Source organism: Taeniopygia guttata, chromosome 5, assembly GCF_048771995.1.
Source record: "Taeniopygia guttata chromosome 5, bTaeGut7.mat, whole genome shotgun sequence".
NCBI lineage: Eukaryota > Metazoa > Chordata > Aves > Passeriformes > Estrildidae > Taeniopygia > Taeniopygia guttata.
This window is the reverse complement of record NC_133030.1, coordinates 54682298-54706419: the sequence shown is the minus strand read 5'-3', so window position 1 is coordinate 54706419 and position 24122 is coordinate 54682298. Positions and strand designations below refer to the sequence as shown.

General features: G+C 47.5%; 1 protein-coding gene across 1 annotated transcript; it reads right to left on the bottom strand.

Moving 5' to 3' along the window:
- Window positions 1-501: 501 nt before the first annotated feature.
- LBHD2 (LBH domain containing 2) lies at window positions 502-22415 on the bottom strand. Its single transcript, XM_041716314.2, has 4 exons — window positions 22079-22415; window positions 8596-8686; window positions 4871-5072; window positions 502-3770 (listed from the first exon to the last, which is right to left on the bottom strand). Exons 1-4 carry the CDS (start codon window positions 22123-22125, stop codon window positions 3694-3696), a joined length of 417 nt encoding a protein of 138 aa, XP_041572248.2. The 5' UTR covers window positions 22126-22415; the 3' UTR covers window positions 502-3693.
- Between the last annotated feature and the right edge of the window lie 1707 nt (window positions 22416-24122).

Genomic DNA, 24122 nt, shown 5'->3' with positions numbered 1-24122 from the left:
AAATTGGTTGTTCACTGGCAGACTATCTCTGCCTCTCATCTTCTCTGCTACATGACCCTGCTCTCTTTGCACAGGGTGTAGGTTTCCAGTAATGTGAGTTCCTGCTGGGCTCCACAACTGCCTTTCCAGAAAACATTTACAATGTGCATAGCATAGAAAGGTGAATGAAGATGAGCCAAGGGGCTCACTGGTAGCACAGCAAGGCAGGGCACCAGCAGGGTGAGCAGGGCAGAGAGCAAATCCTCAAACAGAAGGCAGGGAGTGTTGAGCTGCCTGGTCAAGGAAGGGGTCGAAGAAAAGAGATGGCTATGGCAGCTGTCACTGATGTAAATCTGAATTTATCTGTGCAGGAGCATGTGGTTTGGAGGGCCTGGGTGAGATTTGCATGTCATGGAGCAAAGGCAGCCCTAGAGTGGGCTTCATTCCCTGTGTTAGTGGTAGGACACGACCACCACCTATAACCCTTTCCATGTTTAAACAAAGACACTATGGATACACTGCTTCTTCCAATCAGTTCAGTATAGGCATTTAATAGGCTAAATGGTGTAATACATCTACAGGACATACATTAGTCGAGTATTATGTACAGGTGGCATTTTACAAAATTAGAAAGAACTGAAATAGAGCAAAGTTCAACAATGTCTTACTCCATAAAACTTCCTTTCTGCACTACATTAAATAATCTACAAGCTAGACTAGAAAAATATGACTGAATGTCTTTTTTTTTCTTTTTAGTTTCTACAAAGCTTTTAATCCAGAAAAAAATACAAAACAACTATTCAGTTTATTAGAGAGACAACACTTGCACACAGACAAAGTAAGTGGACATTCATAGACCTGCAAGTTGAATAAATAGGGTTTGTTTGTATAAAACAATTTTCTCTCTATCTTGCTTTCCTGTTTTAGGGCCTCTGGCCCATGGTCAGAAAAATAAAAATGGGAGGAGGAGTTTGGCTTTGCACGGTTCTTAAACTGAGGCCACACAGCTTTAGTAAAAAGCTTTAGTTTGAAGCAACCATTTGCATCAGGTAAAATACTTCAGGGGAGCAGCACAAAAGAGGGGAGAGGAAAGAGAGGAGTAATTAGGCTGGAAGAAGAAAATCTGGGATTTCTATACCAGCTGCAGCTTTAAGTACAAGGATGAAAAAAAGTAGTGCTGCTTGCATGGCATTTTTTCAGGGTGTATATAGAATTTAGTTGTTTCTTTGGGAAACATATTTAGGGAAGTGCCATTGACCTCAGGTGGAAATAGGATAAGGGCCATCCAGAGCAGGAAGGGAGGGAGCGTCTGAAAGCAGATAGAGAGCACAGAAAATTGGGGGAAGTGTTTCAAACAACTGTTTTTCCTTTTATAAAGCAAAAAGCAAATTAAGTGATACATCTAACGTCATTCCTCACAGAGCTGGGCAGATGCAGATTGGAAGGAAATCACACAGCTAAAAATATGTCGTCACTGCTGTTGTTTTCTCCCCAGAGCTTTGTAAAACTTCTTGACAGTCGATGCAAAAGCAGCATTTAAAGAGCAGTTCCCATCAGCCTGGATGCCTTGGCAGCACAGCTCTCCTGCCATGCTGGGTCTGAGCTGAGGACCTCCCTCCCCTCACTGCTCCCGTGCCAACACATAGCTTCAGCTTTGTTGGCTTTGTTGGCTTTACCAGAAAACTGTCACCAAGTGAAGGGAGTGACAGGGACAGCAGCCAGATTTAGGAAGTGCTCTTGAAACCTTCAGTTCTCTGATGAATTTCGGTGCTCTGACCAGAATCCCACTCACCCAACAAATTCTAACAGTGTAGGCAAGAAAGTCTACATCAAGAAGGCAAAACAGATTGTTATATAGATTGAGAGAGCAAAGTTTAACTTAAGTATCACATTATACTGTACTACACTGCTTATAAAAAGGGTCCTAGATCCCAAACACCCCAAATAATGAGCTATAGTTTTGTACATAAATTAATGTTGCTTTGAAGTAAAATAGTCTCTTTCCTTTGTAATAAACATTCATTGCACAGAATTAATTGCAAGTAAATATATTAAATTTGGTTACTAAGAAGGTAAAAACTTATTAATACATCTGGCCAGTAAATTTTATCAACCATCAAACAATTAAAAGTGGTTGTTAGCGAAAGTTATTACTGGAGAAAAGAAAGCACTTGGAAGTCAACTTAGGAGCTAATGCTGGAAGAAATCCTATTATTTCTCTCCACCTACAGCGAGCAGCTTCTTCTGGATGCAACATTAATTGGAAGTACAGGCCCCATCCAGCCCTGCAGAGATGGAAAAAGCCATCTTTGCAGCTTCCAGGACACTCATCACTGACAGTCAAAGCCCTCTGAGTACAGGCAGTGTCCACCCCCACCAGCCCATCCAACGGGTCGTGTTCCGAGCTGAGACTGGTGCTTCTCCTGGGACAGTGGGACGGAGTCTCTGGGAGGTCCCTGTGCAGGAAGGGATTCACTCCTGTCAAAATGACCCCTAATTCCCAAGGCAAATCCACTGGAGGGAAGAGGTGTCCAGAGACAGCTTGTCCCACCATGAGCTCTGGGCTCCAGGTGGTGACAGTGCCACCAAAGCTGAGGGGGCCGTGCCGCAGGTGAGGAGGGCACCCCTTGGCACTCGTGTTCCTGCCAGCAGTGCCAGCTTGGCCAGGAGAGAGGCAGGTATTTCTCCTTCCACCATGCCCCTCCCACTGGAGGTGGCTCAGGGGAAACCTGGAGCCAGGCAAACGGAGCACAGGTTTGGGATGGGCTATGGAGCTCCTGCCACCTCCCCCCTGCCACCACCCAGCTCAGGGCAAGGGAGGAGCAGCTGCGGCCCTGCACCTGCGTTATACACCGAACATACCAAGCAGGAATGTCACAACAATCTCTGTTCACAAGGTGGGACTAAGCCAGCCCTGGGGGGAAGCAGGAGCATCTCACCAGCTTTAAGGGCGAGACGTGCACGCCACGCCACGGCTGGGCCTGGCCTGAAGAGCGCATGAACAGCAGGATCCACCCCACCAAGCCCACCACAGACAGCCCCACGCCACAAAGACCGGCGGGCAGCTCATCGCCCCGGTAAGGTACAGCGAGAAAGCGCTTCCAAAAGGCATCAGCCTTTCTGAAAAGGCAGCTAAGGAAAGGCTGGTTCATCTGAATATGCACAGCTTAGCCAAAGGGAGAGAACTGCTCTGGGCTGCCCAAGGACAGCAGCCTGGAGGCAAACCTTGCCCTTGCGTCTCTATACAAAAGTTACAAAATCAACTGGTGACATTATATTACATCTATTGTCCGTAATATCACAGTGCTAGTTTTAAATGGCTAAAAATAAGAAAGTTTTTTAGATTTAAGACATTCCTCCTGTAGAAACGCAACCCCTTTGTCCTGATGTTGACGCCTGAAAGCAGCCTTTCTTGAAAAAGATAAATCCAAAGAAATGCACTAATTAAAATTAGGAGCATCTTTTCCTTGACAGCCTTATATTTCCCAACACATCCCATTGTTTCCCAAGGGGATATTAAACAAATATTATGAATCCCAGCCTGAAAATCAAAATGTTAGAAGACCAGTTCTAAAGCCCAGATGCTTCTTACCAGGTACTAACTAAATAAAACCCTTGCAGATTTAAATACAGATTACTTTGACATGTCTTCAGAGTGTGTTAGCTTTCCAACAACATTCACAATGAAGTTTCACTTCTGAGGCCATGGAGTTCCTACTCATTCTCTTCAGTTCTGCTTTCCAGAGTATCTGTACTGTCTTCCACTTCTTGAGCTGGGTGTGCTAAAGTATCTGCAAAGAAACAGCTCATCAGCACTTACTTCCCCATATAGGTGCAGCCTTTGTTTGATTACCTGCTCTACCTGGCATTTATTCTGTTAGGGTGATCAGACCTGATACAAGAAATCTTCTCTGCTTGCAAACCAGTAGTTAAACCCGGAGTAAGGAATTCTGAGTGCATCCCAGTCTGACTTTACAGGGAACCTGAGACCTCAGGTAAGATATTAGTGAGATGAGGTGACCCCTGTGGACAGCCACTGTCATGGGAAGGCTACCCAGTCTCAGAAGTCTGCTCAAGCTGTCAGGCCTGAAGACATAATGTGTCTTAATCAAGGTACAAAACCAACAGAGAAACTACAATATATAACCTGGAAGTCAGGAAATAGATTTGACTTGTATCTACTCTTGAATGATCAAACCCTGTTGTTGTCACCACCCAGAAATGCCAACTGGAATAGCAGGTGATTTTACATGTCAAGAGCTTTTGTCATCACCCCTTTGAAGGGAAGGGAAGGTGCATCTTGCACCCTGTCCTGGCTGCTGTGTCTGGGCGTTTGGTGGCAAATGCTGGTGCACTGAAAGGGAAACCAGGTCACTCTATAAGAGAAAAGGACAGCACTGAGATAAAAAAAAAAGGAAATAAATAGGCCAGTTTCTCACTGGAGCACTTCCTATGCAAGCTACTCTTAGACAAGGTCTTACTTTTCCTGCATTTACCCCACAGTGACACTACTAGTCAGGGGTACCTATTTGTGAGTTCCTGCTGCACTGACACACTCCTGGGACAGTAGGATGCTTTGAAAACGTGCAGCTGTCAAACACTTCTAGGCTAGGAGACAGGGACAGATACATGCTACTGACCAGGATTACTGCTCCCCAGAGTGACCTGCTAACATCAGTGCACTGGCTGCCTGTTGGCCATGTGAGTGGCTGATGCAGATGAAAACACCACTGCACAAAAGCTACAACAAAATTTTCAGCACAATTTTCCTCCAGCACAGATACTTTCTGGGCACCTTCAAGTGTTTGTCTCGTTGTTAACTTCAGTGACAGCACTGTCTGAAACAGCTATTTTTCTATGGGGAACAAGGATGAAAATTACTCATTCAGACCTTCCAGATCCATCTGCTGCTGCTGTTGCTGGACACTGACTCTTTGGTCACCGTGAAGACCTTTGTCCTCTGCTGACTTGAGGTCCTCAGGAGGCCAGCGCAGCTCCCCGCTCTCCACCTCCCCGGACTCGGTGGGCTCCACCACGATCGAAGGCAGTCTTTTGGACAGCTTGGGGTACTTCTCACGTGAGTCTGCGAAGGCCTGGGGAGACATTTGGGGAATTACATCAAAGCTTTGTGCATGGATGTATATTCAGAGTAAGCAGAGTATGTCCTTTCTACATTTGACATGCACTCACATGTCCATAAAAAAATCCTCTCTCATCTGGTGCAGATTAACAGCCCTGCACAGGGAGGGTTTCAAAGCCAGCTGAACCCAGCTCCTTGCTGGCCAAGTGTGGTGCAGAGAGGCTGTAGGTCTCAGCACACTCTCCCCTGCATGTGCTGTCCCTTCCTGAGCAAAGAACCCACTCTGCTTGCTGGTGACCTGAGGAGATGATTGCCTTAACTCGTGTGATCTGACATGAGCAGTGAAAATGGAGACTTGGGAGACAAAATTTGTTGTGCTGCCAAACACTTGTGCTTCAGTTCTGGTGGGGTTTTGGGGCACCAAAGTCATTGCTGTAAGGCTAAGCTAAATGGCTGCTGCAGCCCTTCTGGCTGCTGTCCTTTTGCTCTGATATGATATTCACGTTTTCTTGCAGTGATAGTTTATTAAGAAGCCACCATTGTGCAGAGCTATTTTGTGCAAAGTGAAACACTATTTTATGATGCATTCATGCAAAACAGGTAGTCCCAGAGAACATCTTTACACAGAGGACCGTGCCAGCTATTTATTTTGATTTGTCACATTGAAGCTGCAGATAAAACACTACACAGTGGTTGGAGCTTGAAGCTGAACTAGGGCTTTTTAGTGAAGGATATTGTAACACGTAAAAGTGCTTTCCTGTTTTCAACATAGCTGGATCACTTAAATCTCTCAGGGTACTTTGTTTTGAATAGTTTTTTTCTGGTGGATTGTTTCGGGGTTTTTTGGAGGAAAAATTATTCCCGCAGCTCCAGGACATTACCATAAGAAACTCTGTTGTTGCTCCACTGAAACATTTTCTCCTGGATCTTCCATATATCTGCACTAACAAGCTACAAATCTCTCCATGCTAGCTGAGTTTTATTTTTATTTAATTTCATTGCATTTCATTTCTAACAATAAAATCAAGGTACATATGAAGGGACTGAACCAGGACTTAAGAGCAAGAATGATCCAAGTTTAACTTCAGAGGCTGCCACAGGTTTGCTGTGGGCTGGTGGGAACCTCCCCACACATCTGCAACATGTTCACCACTGAACCAGGGTCTCTGCTTGATCAAACCTGGCTGGTTGTGTGAGCCAGTCTCAGCACAGCTCCTGCTGTGAGCACAGGCAGAAATACAGAACACTGACAGGGGTCTGGGGTGTCATAACCCACTGGAAGTGTTTGCTCCATGGCTTTTGCAACCTTCCTCTACCTCAGCAGCTGTACTCCCTAAGAGCAGAGGGTTTAGTTGTCCCACTTGGCATCAGAGCTGGCACGGAGAGGCAAGATTTTGGGAAAGGCTGTGCATCTAGGGAGCAGCAAGCACATTTTTAACATTGCTGTACTGCTCATATCTGATTTCTGCAAATGGGGAAGGACAGTAAGCCTCATCCTCACAGCCTTGCCCCCCATGGTAGTGTCACAGGGATTCAATACTTCTTGCAAATCTATACAAAGGCGAGAAATGTTGCATATTGGTGTTATGAGACACAATTAGGAAAAAAATTCTTTTGTGAGAAAGTGCCTTCAGTACAATTAGACCAAGTGAATCACTGAAGGCAAACACTTCTGACGCCACCCTGAGCTGCACCCACAGTTTATAACTCATCCTGACCAAGCAATGCTGCTTATGCTGCCTATCAGAAAAGAGCTGCCCAGCTTCCCATTACACAGACTTCTCCTGAGCTGTTCATAATTTGGAAAGACATTTCCATGGCAGCTGTCTTGACTGGAAACCAAATATGAGACAAGGTCTCCTTGGGCAGGACAGGTCCACACACCTGCTGAGCAGCAGCTCCCTCCTCTGCAGCCCCACTGTGGAGCCCAGCTCCCTCAGCCTCACAGCTCAGCACTCAGAAAATAGCCATAAAACTGTGGGCAAATTGCTGTATTTCCTCCCATGGCTGCACAGGCAGGTGACAGTGACCTCTTCTCCAGCTATTGTGCAGCATGCTGGGGTGGCAGAGGGCTGCATGACAGCCACGCATCCCCAAGGCTGCTGGCAACCCCTGGATGGGCAATGCAATACAACAAAAATTCTGCTTTTTCATCTGCTTTCTGAATTCCAAGGAAATGACACGGAGAGATCTAAAAATGGACCAAGAAATGATTATTACAGCTGCAAGAAAATTTAGGAAAGGCACCTGTGTGGCCTCAGCTGTGGCTATTTTTGTTTGTGTCATTCTCATATGGTCTTTTCTCATATCAGCCACATAATTTTTTTTTCCACCAGAGCCCAGTATTTACCATGTCCCTCCAGGAATGAGTCAGGACTGGCAGGAAGCAGAGCTGCCTGTTGGGCCTTGCTGTGTTTTTCTGCAGAAGCTGGAGCGTGTGATGAGTGGGCAGGAGACTGCAGGAAGAGAAGGACCGGTCTCCTGGACCTTGGAGTGCTTGTAAGTTGCTGGAAGGAACTTTGTTTTTCCACTGAGTCACTGAGTTTGTGCTACATCTCATTTCTCTTTGATTATACACTAATACAACACTGAAAACCTGGAACTTGGTGAAGAAGAGATAAAATACTGAAAACATGCCCCTTGAGTGACCAGCATCCATCCTGTGCAGCCTCTGAGGCACGGAAAGCCCGTGTGCTCTTTGAATGCATAAAGCCTTTCACTACACAAACAAGTGATTTGCAAATTTCTGTTCTGACTTCCCTGGCTTCCAAATGCTAGATTTTCACCTGGACAGGCTGTTCCTAGAGTAGCTCTGAGTCTGCTTCCAATGTTAACACATTGTGTTGAGAGGCAGCTCAGGTCCACCTGGACACATGATGTGGTTTGTCCCTGGTAGTGACACAGAGTCATGAGCACAGCCCCAGAGCACAAATGTGATGTGGGGGCTGCCACAAGGGGGGCTTGGGACATCGTGATCCCTCCTGCTGCAATGAGCAGCACGGGTGGGTGTTTGAGGGGGTGTGTGGAACTGCCTGGGGACAGAAAATGCTCCTGCACCTGCCAGCAAATGGCCCTGACCAGTGGTGCTGCTATGGTGCCACAGCCATTTCTGTGAATTAGCCAATCATTACAAATGGTCTCTGATCTAAAAAGGGAGCTCCCTCTGAGCCTAAGGAAACTCAGTTCATTTCAAGGGTGGCTGTATAAAAGCTTGGCACAGTACTGGCTGGATGCCTCCATTGCACAGTAGCTGTTCAGATCTGAACTCTTGGTGACAAACAGCCTCTGTGCCTGCATCCCTGCAGGATCTGGGCAGTGCTGTCACTGTGCCCTGCAGACCTGGCACCCTGCTAAACACTTCAGCCAAACTCTTAACTTTTAATAATAGAAACTGAGTAGGATCAAACGTATTTCAGGGCTTGTTCTTCTGGCAGCAGTGCTCTGCAATTCAACACCTACCCTACGGACAGCTCTTGGCTGCATTAAATCACTTTTGACAAACAACTCAGGACACTTCTCAGTTCTGCTGAAGTTACCTGGCTTGAGGGGCCTCCCTCCTCCTCAGGAGTCTGGCTGAGCACGAATTCCTCCATCACCGGCTCCCGGGTGTTCATCACCTCTGTCATGCTGTGAATATTAAAAGAGAATGGGACACCTCAGCTCTGAGCTTTGGCTCCACAGCTAATTTAACAAAAAGTATTGGCTTTTCATATTGGTTAGAATAATTATGTTACACCGTCCTGCCTGAATAGTCAAGAAAATATTTCCTTGGCCTCCAAGCTAACTGTAACTGCTGCATGTTGTGATGCTGAACAGGGCATCAACCCCAGCTGCCCCTGGAACAGCAGAGGACCACCACAGAGCCACAGAGGCATCAGCTGGAAACTGGATTCCTCCAATGTTATCAGCAATTAGTTTATTACTGATATATGAGCTCAGAAATTGCATCTGTCTACCAAAAAAAGTTACTGGTAGAAATATCAGCCTTGAATTAAATTCTTATTCTGATTCTTTGTAATGTCTTCAATATTTGCTCTTCCAGATGTCTCTTCCATTTAGTCATGAGCCAGCACTTCTTTTTAAGCTGTTAATTCCAGACACACCAGCTGTATTGGTGTCTAAGAACCAGATTTTCAGCATCTTTACTTGCCTGAGTGTTTGGAGAGGTGTTGAGTGGGACTTCCAAATGCATCAAGGACTGTTGGGCACCTAAATCTCATTTCAATCAGGGACTTAGGAACCTAAGGTGCTTATGTGCCCATGGAGCATCACCCTGTTCCACCTGGCAGCCCAGGCCCTGTAGCTGGCCCGGTTCTGCGGGGCATGGCAGCATTCCAGAGCAGAGACAGCCTCGCTGCAGAGCTCAGCCCAGCCCATGGCCGGGCAGCTGCACGTCTCCGTGGCACTGGGACTTTCCTCACATCTGCCATTTATAAATACAGCATTCCACGGAAAAATCTGAGGATGCCTCAAATCTCCAGAATGCATATTAGGCTTGTACGAGCAAACAGAGCCACTCTGAGCTGAAGGGGCCACGTTTATTTCAAATGTTAATTCATCAGCCCTGGAGAGATTTTGGCATGGGGCTTTCGCTCTCTTTAGCTGGCATTCATCAGGTAGTGCAGTTAGTGGCTGCTGGAGCCTCCTGCAGCATGCAGAATGTAGGCATCATCCATCAGGCTGCCCTGCCACCTGCCACAGCAAACACTCCTTTAGGCACGACTAAATGCTGCCATTAATTCCGGTCCTGCTGCACACACAAAAGCCTTCTTTGTAACGGCTGAGAAATGCCAACTAAAACATCTTAAGGATAACTTGCTTCAGGCTTACATTACCAATTACTGGACAGAACTAAATTTTACAATATCTACAATTACTACGAAACCCTTCACAATGACTTTAATTAGCTGTAGCACAGAGCAGCATGATAATGCAGAGACTTTCCTTTCACTCCCTCTGCATCACATTTAAGAAGAAGCACGGCAGAACCATGGGACACGTGAGCTCAGCTGTGGACCAGGACCCAAGCCTGTAGACATTCATCAGCATAGGGAAAAGCCCTGAAGGGTCTGCCTGGGACCCAACCAACACTGAACTAATTCACACACTTCCTGGTACATGTACAGAGCAGGAAAGCAGAACCAGGCTCTGAAACCCAGCAGAAGGCTGAACCAGACCCCTGATCTGAGCACCCTGAAGCTTACACAGCCTGAATCCTCCCAGAGCCATGGCACAGTAGAAGAGGGACAAATTCTGCCTGTTAGGAAGATGGTTTTGAGCTCCCAGCCCTTGCTTGGACCTGTACCACTCCCCAGGCACAGCACAAACCACCCAATCAGTAAAATGCATAGGTTTTCTGGACATATGTCTTTATTCCTGCAGCATCCAGCAGGCCATACCACTGGGCACCTATGGACAACATTCCATTCCCACCTTTTTCCCCCCTCTGGATCTAGTCTCTTCCTTGTTCCCAGAGGGGCCTTTTCAGCCCTCCTGCTGCCCCTCTGGGAATGACCACACTAGGCAATAGCAGACCCTGCTCTCCCAGCCCAGCTCTTTGGGAAGAGCTGTTTTGCAGGGCTTTCACACCCTGTGTTAGCCAGACCCAGCTGTGAGCCTGGAGGAGCACTGGGCCCACCACTCTGGGCATGCCCAGGATGAACATCTTTCTCTTGGCATCCTTTCTGGGGTTGGGCACCCTAAGCCCAGCTGTCCTGGATTGCAGGGCAAAGGAAATGAGAAAGTGTGTGTCTAGATGGAAATAATCTTGGAGGCTTTGTGTGGGGTCAGAATTTATGAAGTCTTAGTCTTGGCAACCACAGAAAAGCCGTGCCCCACTGCTGTGTGTCCTGGGGTTGGTCCCTGCTAGCCAGCAGCAGACTCCTGCAGTCACTCATAGCTGGCTGGTTTATTTTAGCAGCCATTCAATACATTTCAAATGTTTAAATATTTCTCTATCCTCATTCCATGGGAAATTAGAGATACACATCCACACATGAACTGTCAAATGTGTCATATGAGCTCAAAGATGTTAAGGCCTCACGAAATTCTCTTATTGAGCAATAATGGGCTTCGTGCTTCCCTAAGACCACATTATACCCTGCAGATTATTTGTAAATGACAAAGACAAATGATTCGGGCTAGAAAAATGGTGACAGTCCTGCCAGTGTTACAGCAGATGCCTCAGTGAATCAGCTCCCAAGCTGTTGAAGCCCAGGCCATTTCAGAAAATCTGTGCAACTTAAGGCTTTGATTGAATAGGACAGCAGAAGTGATTGTACTTGATGTGTTTCAGAATAGAACATGGGGCCATGCAACTGGCAAAATAATTAGGCTTTAACTGGAATAGATTCATTATTCCCAGTCTTCACTTTGAAACAGTGAAGGAAAGCAGAAGAATCTATATGGGCTGTGAAAGCAGTGATGTTTCTGACAAGCCTAACTAGGTCTTTAACAGGAAACATAACTAGATGTAAAATAATTGAGAATGCCACTGCAAATCAGCTCACTGAAACTTCAAAATCACCTGTAGGACATCGCTGAGCTGTTTATAAAACCATATAATCTGAACAACAGGTTTGGTGGTGCTGCTTAGGGCTTTTCAAACTGTGATAAGATTTATGCACAGGACAATTTTTTACTTTTTAGCGAGTGATGATGAAAATATTAAGCCACTTTTAGCGCTACTTTTACATGAGATGTACTGGCTGACATACAACAGAACAGTGGCTGATACAAACAATTATAAGAACTACATCTCTTTAATTCAGTCTTGCATTCATTTTATGTAAGGTAGGTGCTGGTATGACCAATGACATACAGTAGCCATAGTGATGCAAAACAAGGCAATAAATAGCATTTACAAACAAAGGATAAATTCTGTTCTGGTGGATGAGTCATCTACTCTGAACCTTAAAATTCTTGTGTCAGTGAATTAAGAGATACATTACTTCCCTTAGTTTTAATTAAACACAAATATACCAGTGGGGAAGCAGGGGGAAGTGAAATCTGTTCTTGCATTTCTGTGAGAAAACTGCATTTAGAGATTATCTTAAATGCAGTGCTAAAGTGCTACAGTCCCAGGACCACACTATACTGATCTTTTTTTCAGAGGCATGGAGCAAAAGCACAGATCACTTTCTGCTGCTTGTGATGGCACTAGCAAGGTCAGTAACATACAGAGCAATATATATCCTGACAAGTGCTAAACCACCTCCCATGGGAAAGGCCTCAGAAACAATGCACACACTTTTATTTTAGGTTTTGAACAGAGGGCAAAACTGACCTGTGAAATTAATGGGGAAAAAACATCTGAATGCAGACCAGCTCCAGGACTCAAAAATGTGCAGCACTTAAGGAAAATAGGCAATACATGTGATGCAAGGAAGTATTTCCTATTTCCTAAAGGACAGGACAAGCTGAGCCATGGTTAGGAAGAGCTGTTACCTGAAACAGGGAACAGTCTGGGGGATTCTGAGGCTTGATCCTGCTCTCACCTCCCCAGCCAGGACAGGCAGCAAAGGGGATGCCAGCCAGAGCATGAGGCTCTGTGGAGGATAAGCAGCAAGTACAGGGCAATGACAGAAGAGAGCATGTTACCTTCAATCACATCAACGTGTGTCACTTCCCAAACCTCCTTGCTGCCGGCGTCTGCGCCGCTGGTGAGTGTCCTGCAAACTCAGTCAAATCCTACAAGTGCCTGGAAGAGACCGTACAGCAGAGTCAGAGCTTGTGACCAAAGGGACAACGCTGGCAGGCACTGGTGTGAAAGATTTCTGCTGAAAGTTTGCTGCAGAACCTCCCACTGTGAACGTCTGCATCATTTTCTGTGCGAGATAGGATTTGATCTTCATAGAGCACCTTGTGAATTACTGAGGCAATTAATGTACCAAAGCCAGGTAAAGCTAACTGAAACACCTCACGATCTGACTCTTTGTGATGCTAAACCTTATTCCTTAGCATGAGTTACACACAAACTGCTGAAACTGGGACACTCTGAAATCCTCCCATATAGAAACTGTATTGATAGTTGGAAGATTGGAAAATAAAAAATGTATTCCCTTATTTGGCAGGATCAGTTTGTTTAGTGAGAGACAGTTCTATTGATCAATACACAAAGAAGACAACATATGCTCAAAGAAGGATCCTTTAACATTGCATTACTGCACAGTTCTTTTGGAAGTCACAGGGGAAGTGATTTTTTGAAAGATCTACTCCAATTTGAAGGTAATATGTTGACTGGTATCAAGACAGGGAGCCTGCTGAGCAGGGGTGAGGATCCCACCATTTCAAAGTGTGAATCACTGATTTCTGATGACTTCTCTGTCAGAAAGCCTTAGCTGATGAGCCTCAGGAGTTACAGTGCGTAAATATAGTCAGTATCTAGGCCAGAGATGATTTTCTGAGAAATTTGTTTAGCTCTACAGCTTTCCAAATATATATTCGTGCCAGCCACAGCTATTTCCTTGGATGGGAAAATGGTGTTTTCAGTAAAGTGAATGGCACTAGTATATATATTTTATATCCACCAGTGGTTTGGATTCCAGCCCAAATGATTAAACAAATCTACCTGCTCTGGAAGCCTTCTTACCAAGATTTATTACACTGGATTAACTGCACACTGATTTTATTCAAAAACAGTGACAGAGGGAAGATTGTGTATTGCATTCTGGTGTTTCTTCTCGTGCCACAGGCCATGCTTATTGAAAATTAGGGAAGCAGGAAATCACTTCTCTATCACCAGGATTTAATTCAGAAGGTTTAACTCTTGTCTGGCAATTCTCCTTCCTAACCAATGACCAAACCAACATCAGGGAGGCTAATGTTTTGTCCCTTAAAAGTCATGACTACACTCAATGCTTGTCTCTTATAAGAACAAGGGAGCATCTGATACCATGCTATCCAATGCTCTGGGAAGCAGATTTTTATCCCACTACCCATTACAAAGCTGCTGTTAAACCAATGAAAATTCAGGTTGAATTTGTCTACCTTCAATGTCTCCTTCAGAAAAGACTGGATGCAATAAGAACAATTATTACACAGAGTAATTATTAGACTGCCAATGTAATGTGGCAAAAGGGTGCAAGAGATAAGGAATCAGGCACCACATGGCCACTGGTTGGAATCCAAGCCAGACCACTTTCTATGCAGAGTTATCTTCAGATGACTGGTTAGTGGTATAGAAGGACCCATGCAGTACTGAACTCATTAAACCCACACCCATTGCTTTCCAGTCTCAGCAGAGGACTTCTGGATTTAACTGACCCAAGCCAAATCCCCTCTCTGGTGTTTTGGACAACTCTGTCCTATGGTGCATGCAGTGTTGGACAGGGAATGTCAGCCCCTGCTGCTCAGCTACTTGAAACCTGTAATAAAAAAATCACTTCAGGACCACAGCATGGAAAATCTCCCTTCTCACAGTATCACAGCCATATTTAAAAACAGAAAATCTTCTTCCCACTCAAGACTGTTGTAGAGTTTAGTGTTTCCAGTGTACAGGACTACCAGGATGCATTTACTCTCCAAAGAGAAAATACTCACTTTACCTGCCTAATAGATGTGATTGCCTTCTGTGGCTGACAACAGAGGAAACATGAACTAAACCCCTTCCTTCTGTGATACTGCCTAATCTTTTAGAAACAAGGCACAGCTACTGAGACCATGCAAAGAGCTTTTACTGCAATGGAAACATCTGGGAATTACCCAAGCAAAGCCTTTCTCTGGTTATCTCCTCTTTATCCACCTTTGCTGCTTTCCAGCCTGGAGCCCATTTGCTCAGTGCACCCTCTTCCAACCCACCTATCTTCTGCTGCCAGAGTAACTTGCCCTCCTTTGCCTCAGCCTGATAACCAGCTTCTCTGGCTGCAAGAGCACCAACACGGCTCTACTGTCATTAACAGGAACCAAGTCAAGCCTCAAGTCTCCAAGACCAGTGGTACTGCCTTGGCCACACCTCATTGGGGCTTGCAGAGCCTGGCTATACCTCCCAGCAAAAAGCAATTAATTTAGGTGTTGCTTCAGTGAGCTGGTCGTGTCTTGCCTCTTTAGGAGCCATAGCATCAAGCAAGGAAATCCTGAAATTTCCCAAGTTTTCACTAGTGAGACCAAGGAATGCTTCAGTGGTGGCCCCTTTGCCCAGACCAAGGGCCTCAGCTCACACAAGGAGATTAATCTCCACCTGTGCTGGTGGCATGGGTCACAGGCCCAGGCACTGAAAGGTGCTCTCTGGGCTTCTCTCCCACTTTGGAAAGCATCTGGAACAAAATGCATTTTTGGAGTTTCTGCAACCTGAGGACACAGCCTGTCCCAGTGAGGTGGTCTCACCACCCACAGGAGAGCGACAGGCGCCAGAGCAGATGTGGGATATTGGGCAGCAGCTCTGGTCAGCTGCAGCGTATGGGAAGCCCAGCCTGGCTGTCTCTCCTGAGTCTGCTCTCCATGGGGGCAGAGGACTCCACCAGGCACAGCAGCAGAGTCCTCTCCTTGGGATAAATCCACTGTGAATTGCAAAGTAGATGTTTTTAAAGTGTGCTTTATTGGGCAAAACAGAAACAGGAACTGGGCCACAGGCTGCAATCCTAGAAGCCCACTTGATAAAGGAGCATGTTTCAGAGGCTCCGAGCCCCAAACATTTCTCCCACAGGCAGCAGCACTTCCAAAATCAGGGCACTTCTATTTAGAGATTCCTCCTACTCTGGAAACATCTCCCCTTCTCCCTTGAGCTGCCCCAGTGCTGGAGAGAACTGCGTGGCAAAGTGAGACCTGACCTCAGGAGCCAAGACTGCTGCTAGATTAGCAAGGACTCTTCCCTTCCCAGCCTTCCCAAAGTAATCATTTCCCACTGAGCACTCATGGAAATATTATGATAACAGCCTAACAATACCACATTGAAGGTGCACCTTCTAACTAAGTGTAGATAGGAGGCAGAAATTGGCCTTGAACCATGATTATACTTGCAAATCTATCATTTTTCTGGCATGGCAGAAACAGAAGCCCTCCCCTCCTTATTTCAATAGGTAATCCCAAGGGCTTTTCCAGCCCTGTACCTAAATTGTGCTGGATAGACACCCCCAAGGTGGCTCTGCAGCTCAGCCTTGTGCTGCCAGGACGGAGCTCCGGGTGCAGTCGCAGCACCCGCGCGGCTCCCACCGATTCAGACACCGCCGCAAACAAAGCTCAGCCTTGGATAAATGCAAACTTTTCTTTGTTCAAGGACTCGAGCCTTTGTGTGTGCTACAAAAAGAAACCCCTGCTATTGATTACAGGGAAAATTGGGGCAGGCGGTGCATAAGAATGGCTTGAGGTGGGAGAAGCGATGGTCTGCTGCTTTTGTTTTGCAGAGTGGAAAATTTTGATGGGTCACAGGAAACCCTGCTCAGCAAGTCCCAATACACAAACAGGTCAAAGGAGGTTTTTCCACCCAGAAGAAGAAAGAGTGCCTTATTCAGGCCACTGTGCTGCAGCAGAACAGGCTGTGAGTTCAGCCAAGGTGGAGGAGTGGGTGCTCTATGACAGAGCTACAGCTGTGGTGGTGGATGAAGCCATGAAGGGGCTGCTCACATGGTACAAGAAGGTGCATGTCCCTGCAAGGAATGTCAGTTGGCATTTTCCATGGCCAGGTGCTTCTGTAGATCCAATTCCTCCATATCTCAGTCTTTTGCTAGTCCCAGGAGGATGGAACTATAGCTGAGAACCACACTGGTGGCCTGGGCCACCCACAGGCAGGACCGTGCCCAGTACTCTACCGAGGGTGGGACAGTGACTTCAGCATCTCAGTACAAGCCAGAACAAGCACTTACATCAGTGACACCCCGCAGCCTTGTTTCCCTGACTGCAACTCAGCTCAGCTTTTGGATACTGCAGGTAGGAACTTGGACAGAGTCTTTGTTTTCCCTGGTTGCACGTTTGTAATGAATGCACTTTATGAAAGTGTTGTGGATTCTATGGGACTAGCAGAATGTAAATCACCGCATGGACCGCAGAAATAAATGTATGAACTCCTATTTAAACCTCCCACTTCTTTTTGGATGCAAATCTCTTTCCTAAGCAACTGAGAAAAGTGTGATATGTGTCAGAGTCTGGAGATTAGAGATCTGTTCTGTTCCCTCGTTTCAGAAGCTCTTGTCTTCGGCCACCCACGCAGTACTTGAGTTCTGCTCTCCGCAGGCCAAAGCTGCCTTCCTCTCCTCGGCAGCGTGTGCTCCACAGAAGATGTCGATCTCTCTCAGGAAGCAGCGAGATGAAACGGCTCTCGAAGTGGAGGAGCTGAGGCATTTCAGCATGAGACACAGCATGTAGTTTGGGAGAGAGAAAAGGGGTAGGAGGCTGCTATTTCCAGACAGTGCTGCCTCTCGCCGCTAACTTTGTGGCAAGCTGCAGTTTTTACTGTTCCTGCTCCAAAGAAACTATTGGGTAAGTATCACCCTCGGGAATTTCTCAGACACTCATCTGTGGACTCCCAACACTACAAAACACAGGCTTGCAAAGGGTCAGTGCTGGCAGATGACTCTAACTCAGCCTCCTCAACTCCTGGTGTTGCACAATCAGCCACTGTCCTGACATCCCTGGATCCTGGAGTGCCATGGCTATATACAAACCTCAACTTCCAGTTTGTTGTTGCTACCCAAGTTCCTGCTGGCCTTCTTGGCAAAAAAGAGCTAAAACCTAGATTCATAAATGGTCAACAAAGAAGTAAAAAGAACTAAAATGTTCCTGTGTTTAACTATCATAATTTTTAAAGCAAACTCATGATTTGGGGATGATTCAACTCAAAGTTTTTTCAAATTATTTTTGCTATGCTGTTTGCTATGGGTGCTTCCTTTTGGTGGATTCTTCCTTTTGCTTTTTATTTTCTCCTGGCTGCTTTAAAGCAGTTCATTTATTTCAGCTCTTTGATCTCAGCACTACCTGAGCTTCCTCATGGAAGATGCCACAAGGGATAGGTCCGGCAGGAGGGGGTGGAGGGGCAGCCAGACAGGATGCTCGGAGATAGGGAAGGGGAGCAGCCAGCCAGGAAGCATGTGTAGAGCAGTGGAGGGAGGAAGAAGTAGAGCAGATGGGAAGAATGACTAAGCCAGCTCCTCTGAATTCTGGTAGACCTCGATATCGTGGAAATCTCCCCAGAGCCCTCATGGAACTGTGTGCCAAGAGAAAGTTTGGATTTATTTTTTTAACATCAGATTGGGCAGCTAATTGATGTGAAAGGAACTCATTAGGAAAACACCCCATCAAAATTAGAGATAAGCCTCAACAAGCTGTTAAATGTTTTAGAGGTATCTCTTCTGGTGCTTGCTGTGCAAATACTCTCATCTGAGAACTTGCTTTTGGGATCAGAAACATCTGTATTGAGCAGAGTGATTTTGCATAAGCTTTAATTTCCCATAACCTTACAAAGCCAGCACCTTACAAATAACTATATTGTTCATTTTAACTCGGAGCAACCCTTACTAAAGGCTTTTAGAAGGAAATGGTTTTGGTTTTGGGATCAGCTCTAGAAGATGATGATTCTCTCATCCCTAGTATTTCACGGCATAATTGTTCTTCACCTTGCAGCACCCATGGGAATCAGTGACAGATTAAAACTGGCTTTCTATGCTTCTTTCTACCATTCCCTAGGTATTTTTTGATAGTTCTGAATTCAAGCAAGGGAAAAACATCTTAGAGCATCAACATAGAGTACATGATTCTCAGATGGAAATGTCATGGGAAATGGGTTGCAAAATGTTTGATGTCTTTTTGCCACCATGAAAAAATACTCTGGATAGTCTATCACTGGGCTCATTTCTAGGCAACGCAGCAGGGTAAGAGGTTAGGTGAAGTCAGATAGAAAAGTATTTACTTAAAAGACAAATTAGTTATTTCCTAGTAACTGTGGGGAAATTAGAATACAGCGCTATCAGTGTTATAACCTGATATAATATTGAGCATTTAACAGAGAATTTGGTAAGGCAAACAAAGCAAAAGTGGTAAGATTTTATAAAAAAAAGCAAACAAAAACCCACCAGTGACTCCTAAGAGAACCAAGACAATGAAATGGCTATTAATATTCCTTCTTGGCAATTAACAGCACAACCACAGGTGTCACGACATCACAACCTAACACCAGCAATGCAGCTGGTTTTGTCCATGAATTAAAACTCCATCATCGCAATTGAATTTCTAAGCATGGGAAGCTGCCCTAGCCCAAGATGGAGGATATGAGAACACTATGTTTTACCACAGTAAGAATGGGGGAGATGGAGGGTGAGGACAACACACAGCTAAAAATAAAGAAATCACTAAAAACCAAAAAATTCAGTGTGCCTTTTTTTTAATGAGTCATTAACACTGAAAGCAGATATTGCATTAACAAGGCTGTAAGTCTTCCTGCCAAACAATTAACATTCACCTTCTGGATCTACAGGTCTAAGTATTTGCACAGAGGCAGTTTATGTGTGTGCATGTCAGAGACTGAACTCACTAAAAATTCAGGTTACAGCTTACACAAGCTGCAGTGGTCTCAACAGAGGAGCTGGACTTGAACTATTTTCTCCTAGTCCTATGGGGACATGGGCACTAGGGGGTAAAACACTGTGGGATCAGTCAATGCGTGCTGGTGAGAGATGGGGATTATCCTGCTGGACCACAGCTTCTTCCAGCACTGGCATCTGCTGTGTAGGGGACTGGTCATGCACTCTCCAAACCATGAAGGAGAGGTGGTCCCAGACCCTGAGGACTTGCAATCAAAGAGGGACAAAGACTGAGATAAGATTTTAAGGACCTGTTGGTATCAGTCAGTCTACTTCATTCTAGCTGGATGTTATTGGTTGGCAACTTTCCTGGGGTTTGCAAAAAAGCCTTCCCTTGAAGACTGAAAATTCAGGAAATGTATAATTTTACAGAATTTTCCAAAGAATGTGCATGTTTAAGAAGGAAAAGGACACGCTGTTGCTGAGGCAGATACTGGTCTCCTTGAAGTCCTGGCAGAGCTCTTCCTACCTTGATGGCATAAGATCAAGGCTTCTAACTTGACCAAGTTCTCCTAAACAGAAATGGTTACATGGGCTCAAACACAGTGGCATAATTTCAGAAATGAAAGAGAGAGAGCAATTCAGGATTCAATAATTTCAGAAATGAGAGAGAGCCTCACTCTGACACTCTGGGGTTGGTACCTGATCTATGCAAAAGCCTGTTGCTTAATACAAAGAGATCATTGTGAGAAGGGAGAGAAAGTAGTAACTATATTGGCACATTATTTCTTCTGCTAAAGCAGTGTATGAAAGACGTTGGAGGAAATTCCACCTGACTGACAAATTGTCAGGCTAGAATGGGAAAGCGACAAAACCGTGTCAAGTTATTCCCTGTTTGCTTGTTTTCTCCTTGTAATCATAATGTTGACTCTGAAAACATGTTTTTTAAATGGCGTATTAATTATCGAAATCCTGAGCTGTGAGCTGGATTCTTTTCTGAGCAAAAAATTTGTTGCTCATTAGAACTAGAGAAGGAAAACACTGGCTTGAGCCTAGTTGTGCGTAGGCAGAATTTCCCCGCTTCACCTTCCTTCACAGGCTACTCATAAGGAGGCATTGTGCTGTGAGCCCAGGCAGGCTACAGGCAGGTGTGAACACCAACCCTGGATGCTTCAGTAAGATGTGAACCCACAGCCAGAAGGGCTTCACTGCTGTACTGACTGTACAACTGCGGTCAAGATATCAGTCAGGAAAAGACTAATGGAAACAAATTTCTCTCTGTGTATTGCTCATTGTGGCTGGAGAGGTTAATGCTACATCCAGGCTAACCCAACTCCCCTCCACGACTGTAGCCATATTCAGAGATGCACAAACACGGCTCTGTCCCAGATGAAAAGAAAATTTCTGTGGTATGTTCATTTGGCAGATGGAAAATACTCTCACCCCTTGCTCTGAGTGAAACATAGTCCTCATTTACAGAGCAAAGTAGGTTCTTTCATTCTCTAAAAGTAATCGTGTGTGTGGTATTTGCTACCTGATGGGAAACACAGGATTTCAGTGTTCAGTTCAGTTCGGCTGCAAGCAAAAGCATCGTCTTAAAACTTGTGCTTTGTTAGTCGCTTCCTCGCCTCAAAAGTTGTCTTGGGAAAAAAAAAAAAGGCATAAACAAATAGCTGAGGCGATCGCAGCCCACAAACCAACAACTGCCTCAGCGCTGTGCTCATTCATCAGGATTCCTTCACACAGCCCTTTCGGCTGCCGAACGAGTTGGGTAGTGCTCTTTTAAACGAGAGCCCCTTTCTCAGTGAATTCTCCGTAACACGCTTCACTCGAACAAACAGGCATGTGGAGAAACAAGCCGCGGCAGAGGGGCGCGTTCCGCCTCTCCCTCTTGCCCCGTTATCCCGCAGCCTCCGTGGGACTGGAGCGCTTCTCCCGCTCCGCGGTCCCCGCTGCCGACCCGCCCCGCACGGTCCCGCAGCGCTCCCACCCGCGGCACAGCGCTCGGGGACTCCCGAGCCCCGCACAGACCCGATCGCACCGCACCGACCCGCACGGCACCGACCCGACCCGCACGGCACCGACCCGACCTGACCCGCACCGCACAGACCCGCACACACTCGACCCGCACCGCACGGACCTTCACACACCCGTACCGCACGGTACTGACCCGCACCGCACGGACCCGCACACAGCCGTACCGCCCGGTACCGACCCGCGCCGCACGGACCCGCACACACCCGTACCGTACGGTACCGACCCGCACACACCCGTACCGCACGGTACCGACCCGCACCGCACGGATCCGCACACACCCGTACCGCACGGTACCGACCCGCACCGCACGGACCCGCACACACCCGTGCCGTACGGCGCTGATCCGCACACTCCCGAGTCGCCGCCCCGGCGCCCAGCTCCGCTCGCCGGCTCCGCAACGGGCGCGCTGCCCGGGTCCCGGGGAGCTCCTCCCGGCCGCCGCGGGGCTGCGAGCGGGGCACTCACAGGTGGCGGCTCTCCCCCTCTCCGCAACCCCCGAGCCCTGCGGAGACCCCCCGCCCCCCGCCCGGCTCACCGGCGCGGCAGGCGAGGCGAGGCAGGCGGCAGCCGCCCGCCGCCCATGCACGGCGGCAGAGGGGAGCCGGCAGCTCCGTCAGCGCGTCCGCATCCTCCCGGGCCGGGCGCTGGCACCGCCGCCGCGGCACCTCCCCGCCCGCAGACCGGCCCCGCCGCCGCCAGCGCGGGGAAACCACTCCCCCGGCAGCGCCGGCGGGGCGGCGCGCAGACACGGCCCGGCCCGGCCCGGCCCGGCCCGGCAGCCCCGCGGGGAGGGGGCACCTTCCGCGGGCACGTGTGGGACCGCACGGCCTCACCCAGCCCCGACCCCCGCACGGTGCCGGTGGCACACAGCGCACCAGGCGCGGGACGGAGGTTCCGCAGGGGTCACTCTCCCGGGGCAGTTCCCCCTCTCCCCTTGCTTTGCTCACGGGTATCCCGGGCCCGTCCTGCAGCAGTGCTTGCTGAGACAACGTGGAATGCGGAAAGCACAAACTTTTGGGGGTTCTTTTTGGAGGGAGTCTTTTTTTGCGGGGCGGGTGCTCCCCACCGAAGTGAGTTTGCCATCTGAGACCCGTGGCAGGGACATGCTCTGCGGTGCACTGCATCCCACCACCGTGTCCCGAGGGGCTGCAGAGTAGGGCTGGCAGGCAGTCTGTGCCAGGGCTGTGATAAGGGGCTCACTGCAGACAGGCTGTCAGGACACATCTGCAGCTCTGCATGTATTGGTGATGCTAGTGATGGAGGCAAAAAATACATGCAGTGGCAGAAGTCACACTGGTGGCAGCAGCCTGAGGAACAGTGGTGGAGGAATGTGGATGTACAAAGGAGCATGGTCCTCCCCACTGCTGGGCATCCCCCCGGGAAGCAGCTCAAACTCAGGAGCAGGGGGATGCGAGGCGAGTGCAGATCTGCCTCCCTCCCTCTGCACATCCAGCAATGGGAGCTGTGGTTTCAGCCTACAGACGTGCAGCCCCTTGGGTCCCCTCTGTGCCAGGCTCAAAGGAGGGACATGCACCATGGCTGCTGGAACAGGCCTTTCCTTTAGTGCCTTTTCCCCAAGAGTGGTGCTTCCAGCACAAGCACACAAGAGCACGATGGAGCAGTGGAAGCACTGACAGGGAGATGGGTGTCAACCAGGGGAGTCTCTTCCAGCTTTTGATTTGTGGAAGGTCCTGCAAAACAAATGCCATCATCCATGGATGGCACAGGGTGCACGGAGCATCCAGGGGAGACACAGCAGCAGGTGAGGAGGAAGCAGTGTGTAACCAACCCCCCTCCAATCTCCTCTGCTCTGAGTTGTCAGGAGCTAAGGAGCTCGGCCTGCGTTTCAGGGTCATTCATGTATGGCTGGTGGGGGTGAAAATGTCAGCTGCTGCTGATTTAAGGGAAGAGACCGCCTGGTTCTGTGGGCAGTGGTGGAAGGTAACTCCATTAGGGCAGTGGGACAGTGGTGGCACAGCTGCAGTCAGCTCTTCATGCACCCCGGATGGTGGATGAGAGGGATCTGCGCCCATGCCCAGAAATCCCATTTGGGAGCAAAAGCAGCTCCTTCTAAAGGATGTATACATAGATATACGTACACTTTCTACACAGGGAGTATATCTACTGGAATTTTTCCAGTGCTGGGGTTATGGGTATGAATTCCAACCCAACAGCCACCCAAGAACCAGTTTGCAGACTCTCTTTGGAAGCTGCTCTTGAACAGTGAGCTTTTATGCACTTTGTGCTTTTTACACACGTTTTGCAAGTGTGTGTAAAACATAACTATTAGTTTAATCCTATATACTCAATGTACAGCTTCACTGTATAGCTCAGTGTTCTGAGAATGAACCCCACATGGCAATGGGCTGGCCAGTTGTTTCTGACAGTTTTGTTTCTAGACTCCTGAGTTATTCCTGCCTGAGAACAGAACAGCTACAAAGGCAGATCTATCCTGTGGAGACAAAAACCAACTCCCCAGTAACATTGGGATTGCAGGAAATCTTTAAGTAGGAGGTGACCTTAGCACCAGCACCTCAGGGAGATAGTAGGGTGCATATGTACCCTATCAGGGAGATATG

Bases quoted from the DNA above. Each gene is read 5' to 3' on its own strand.
- LBHD2 (XM_041716314.2), bottom strand. From the start codon at position 22,125: ATGGGCGGCGGGCGGCTGCCGCCTGCCTCGCCTCGCCTGCCGCGCCG. The intron at 8,687-22,078 runs GTGAGCCGGGCG...TAATATTCACAG, and splicing joins TCGCCTCGCCTGCCGCGCCG to CATGACAGAGGTGATGAACA. The intron at 5,073-8,595 runs GTAACTTCAGCA...ATGTCTCCCCAG, and splicing joins AGGGAGGCCCCTCAAGCCAG to GCCTTCGCAGACTCACGTGA.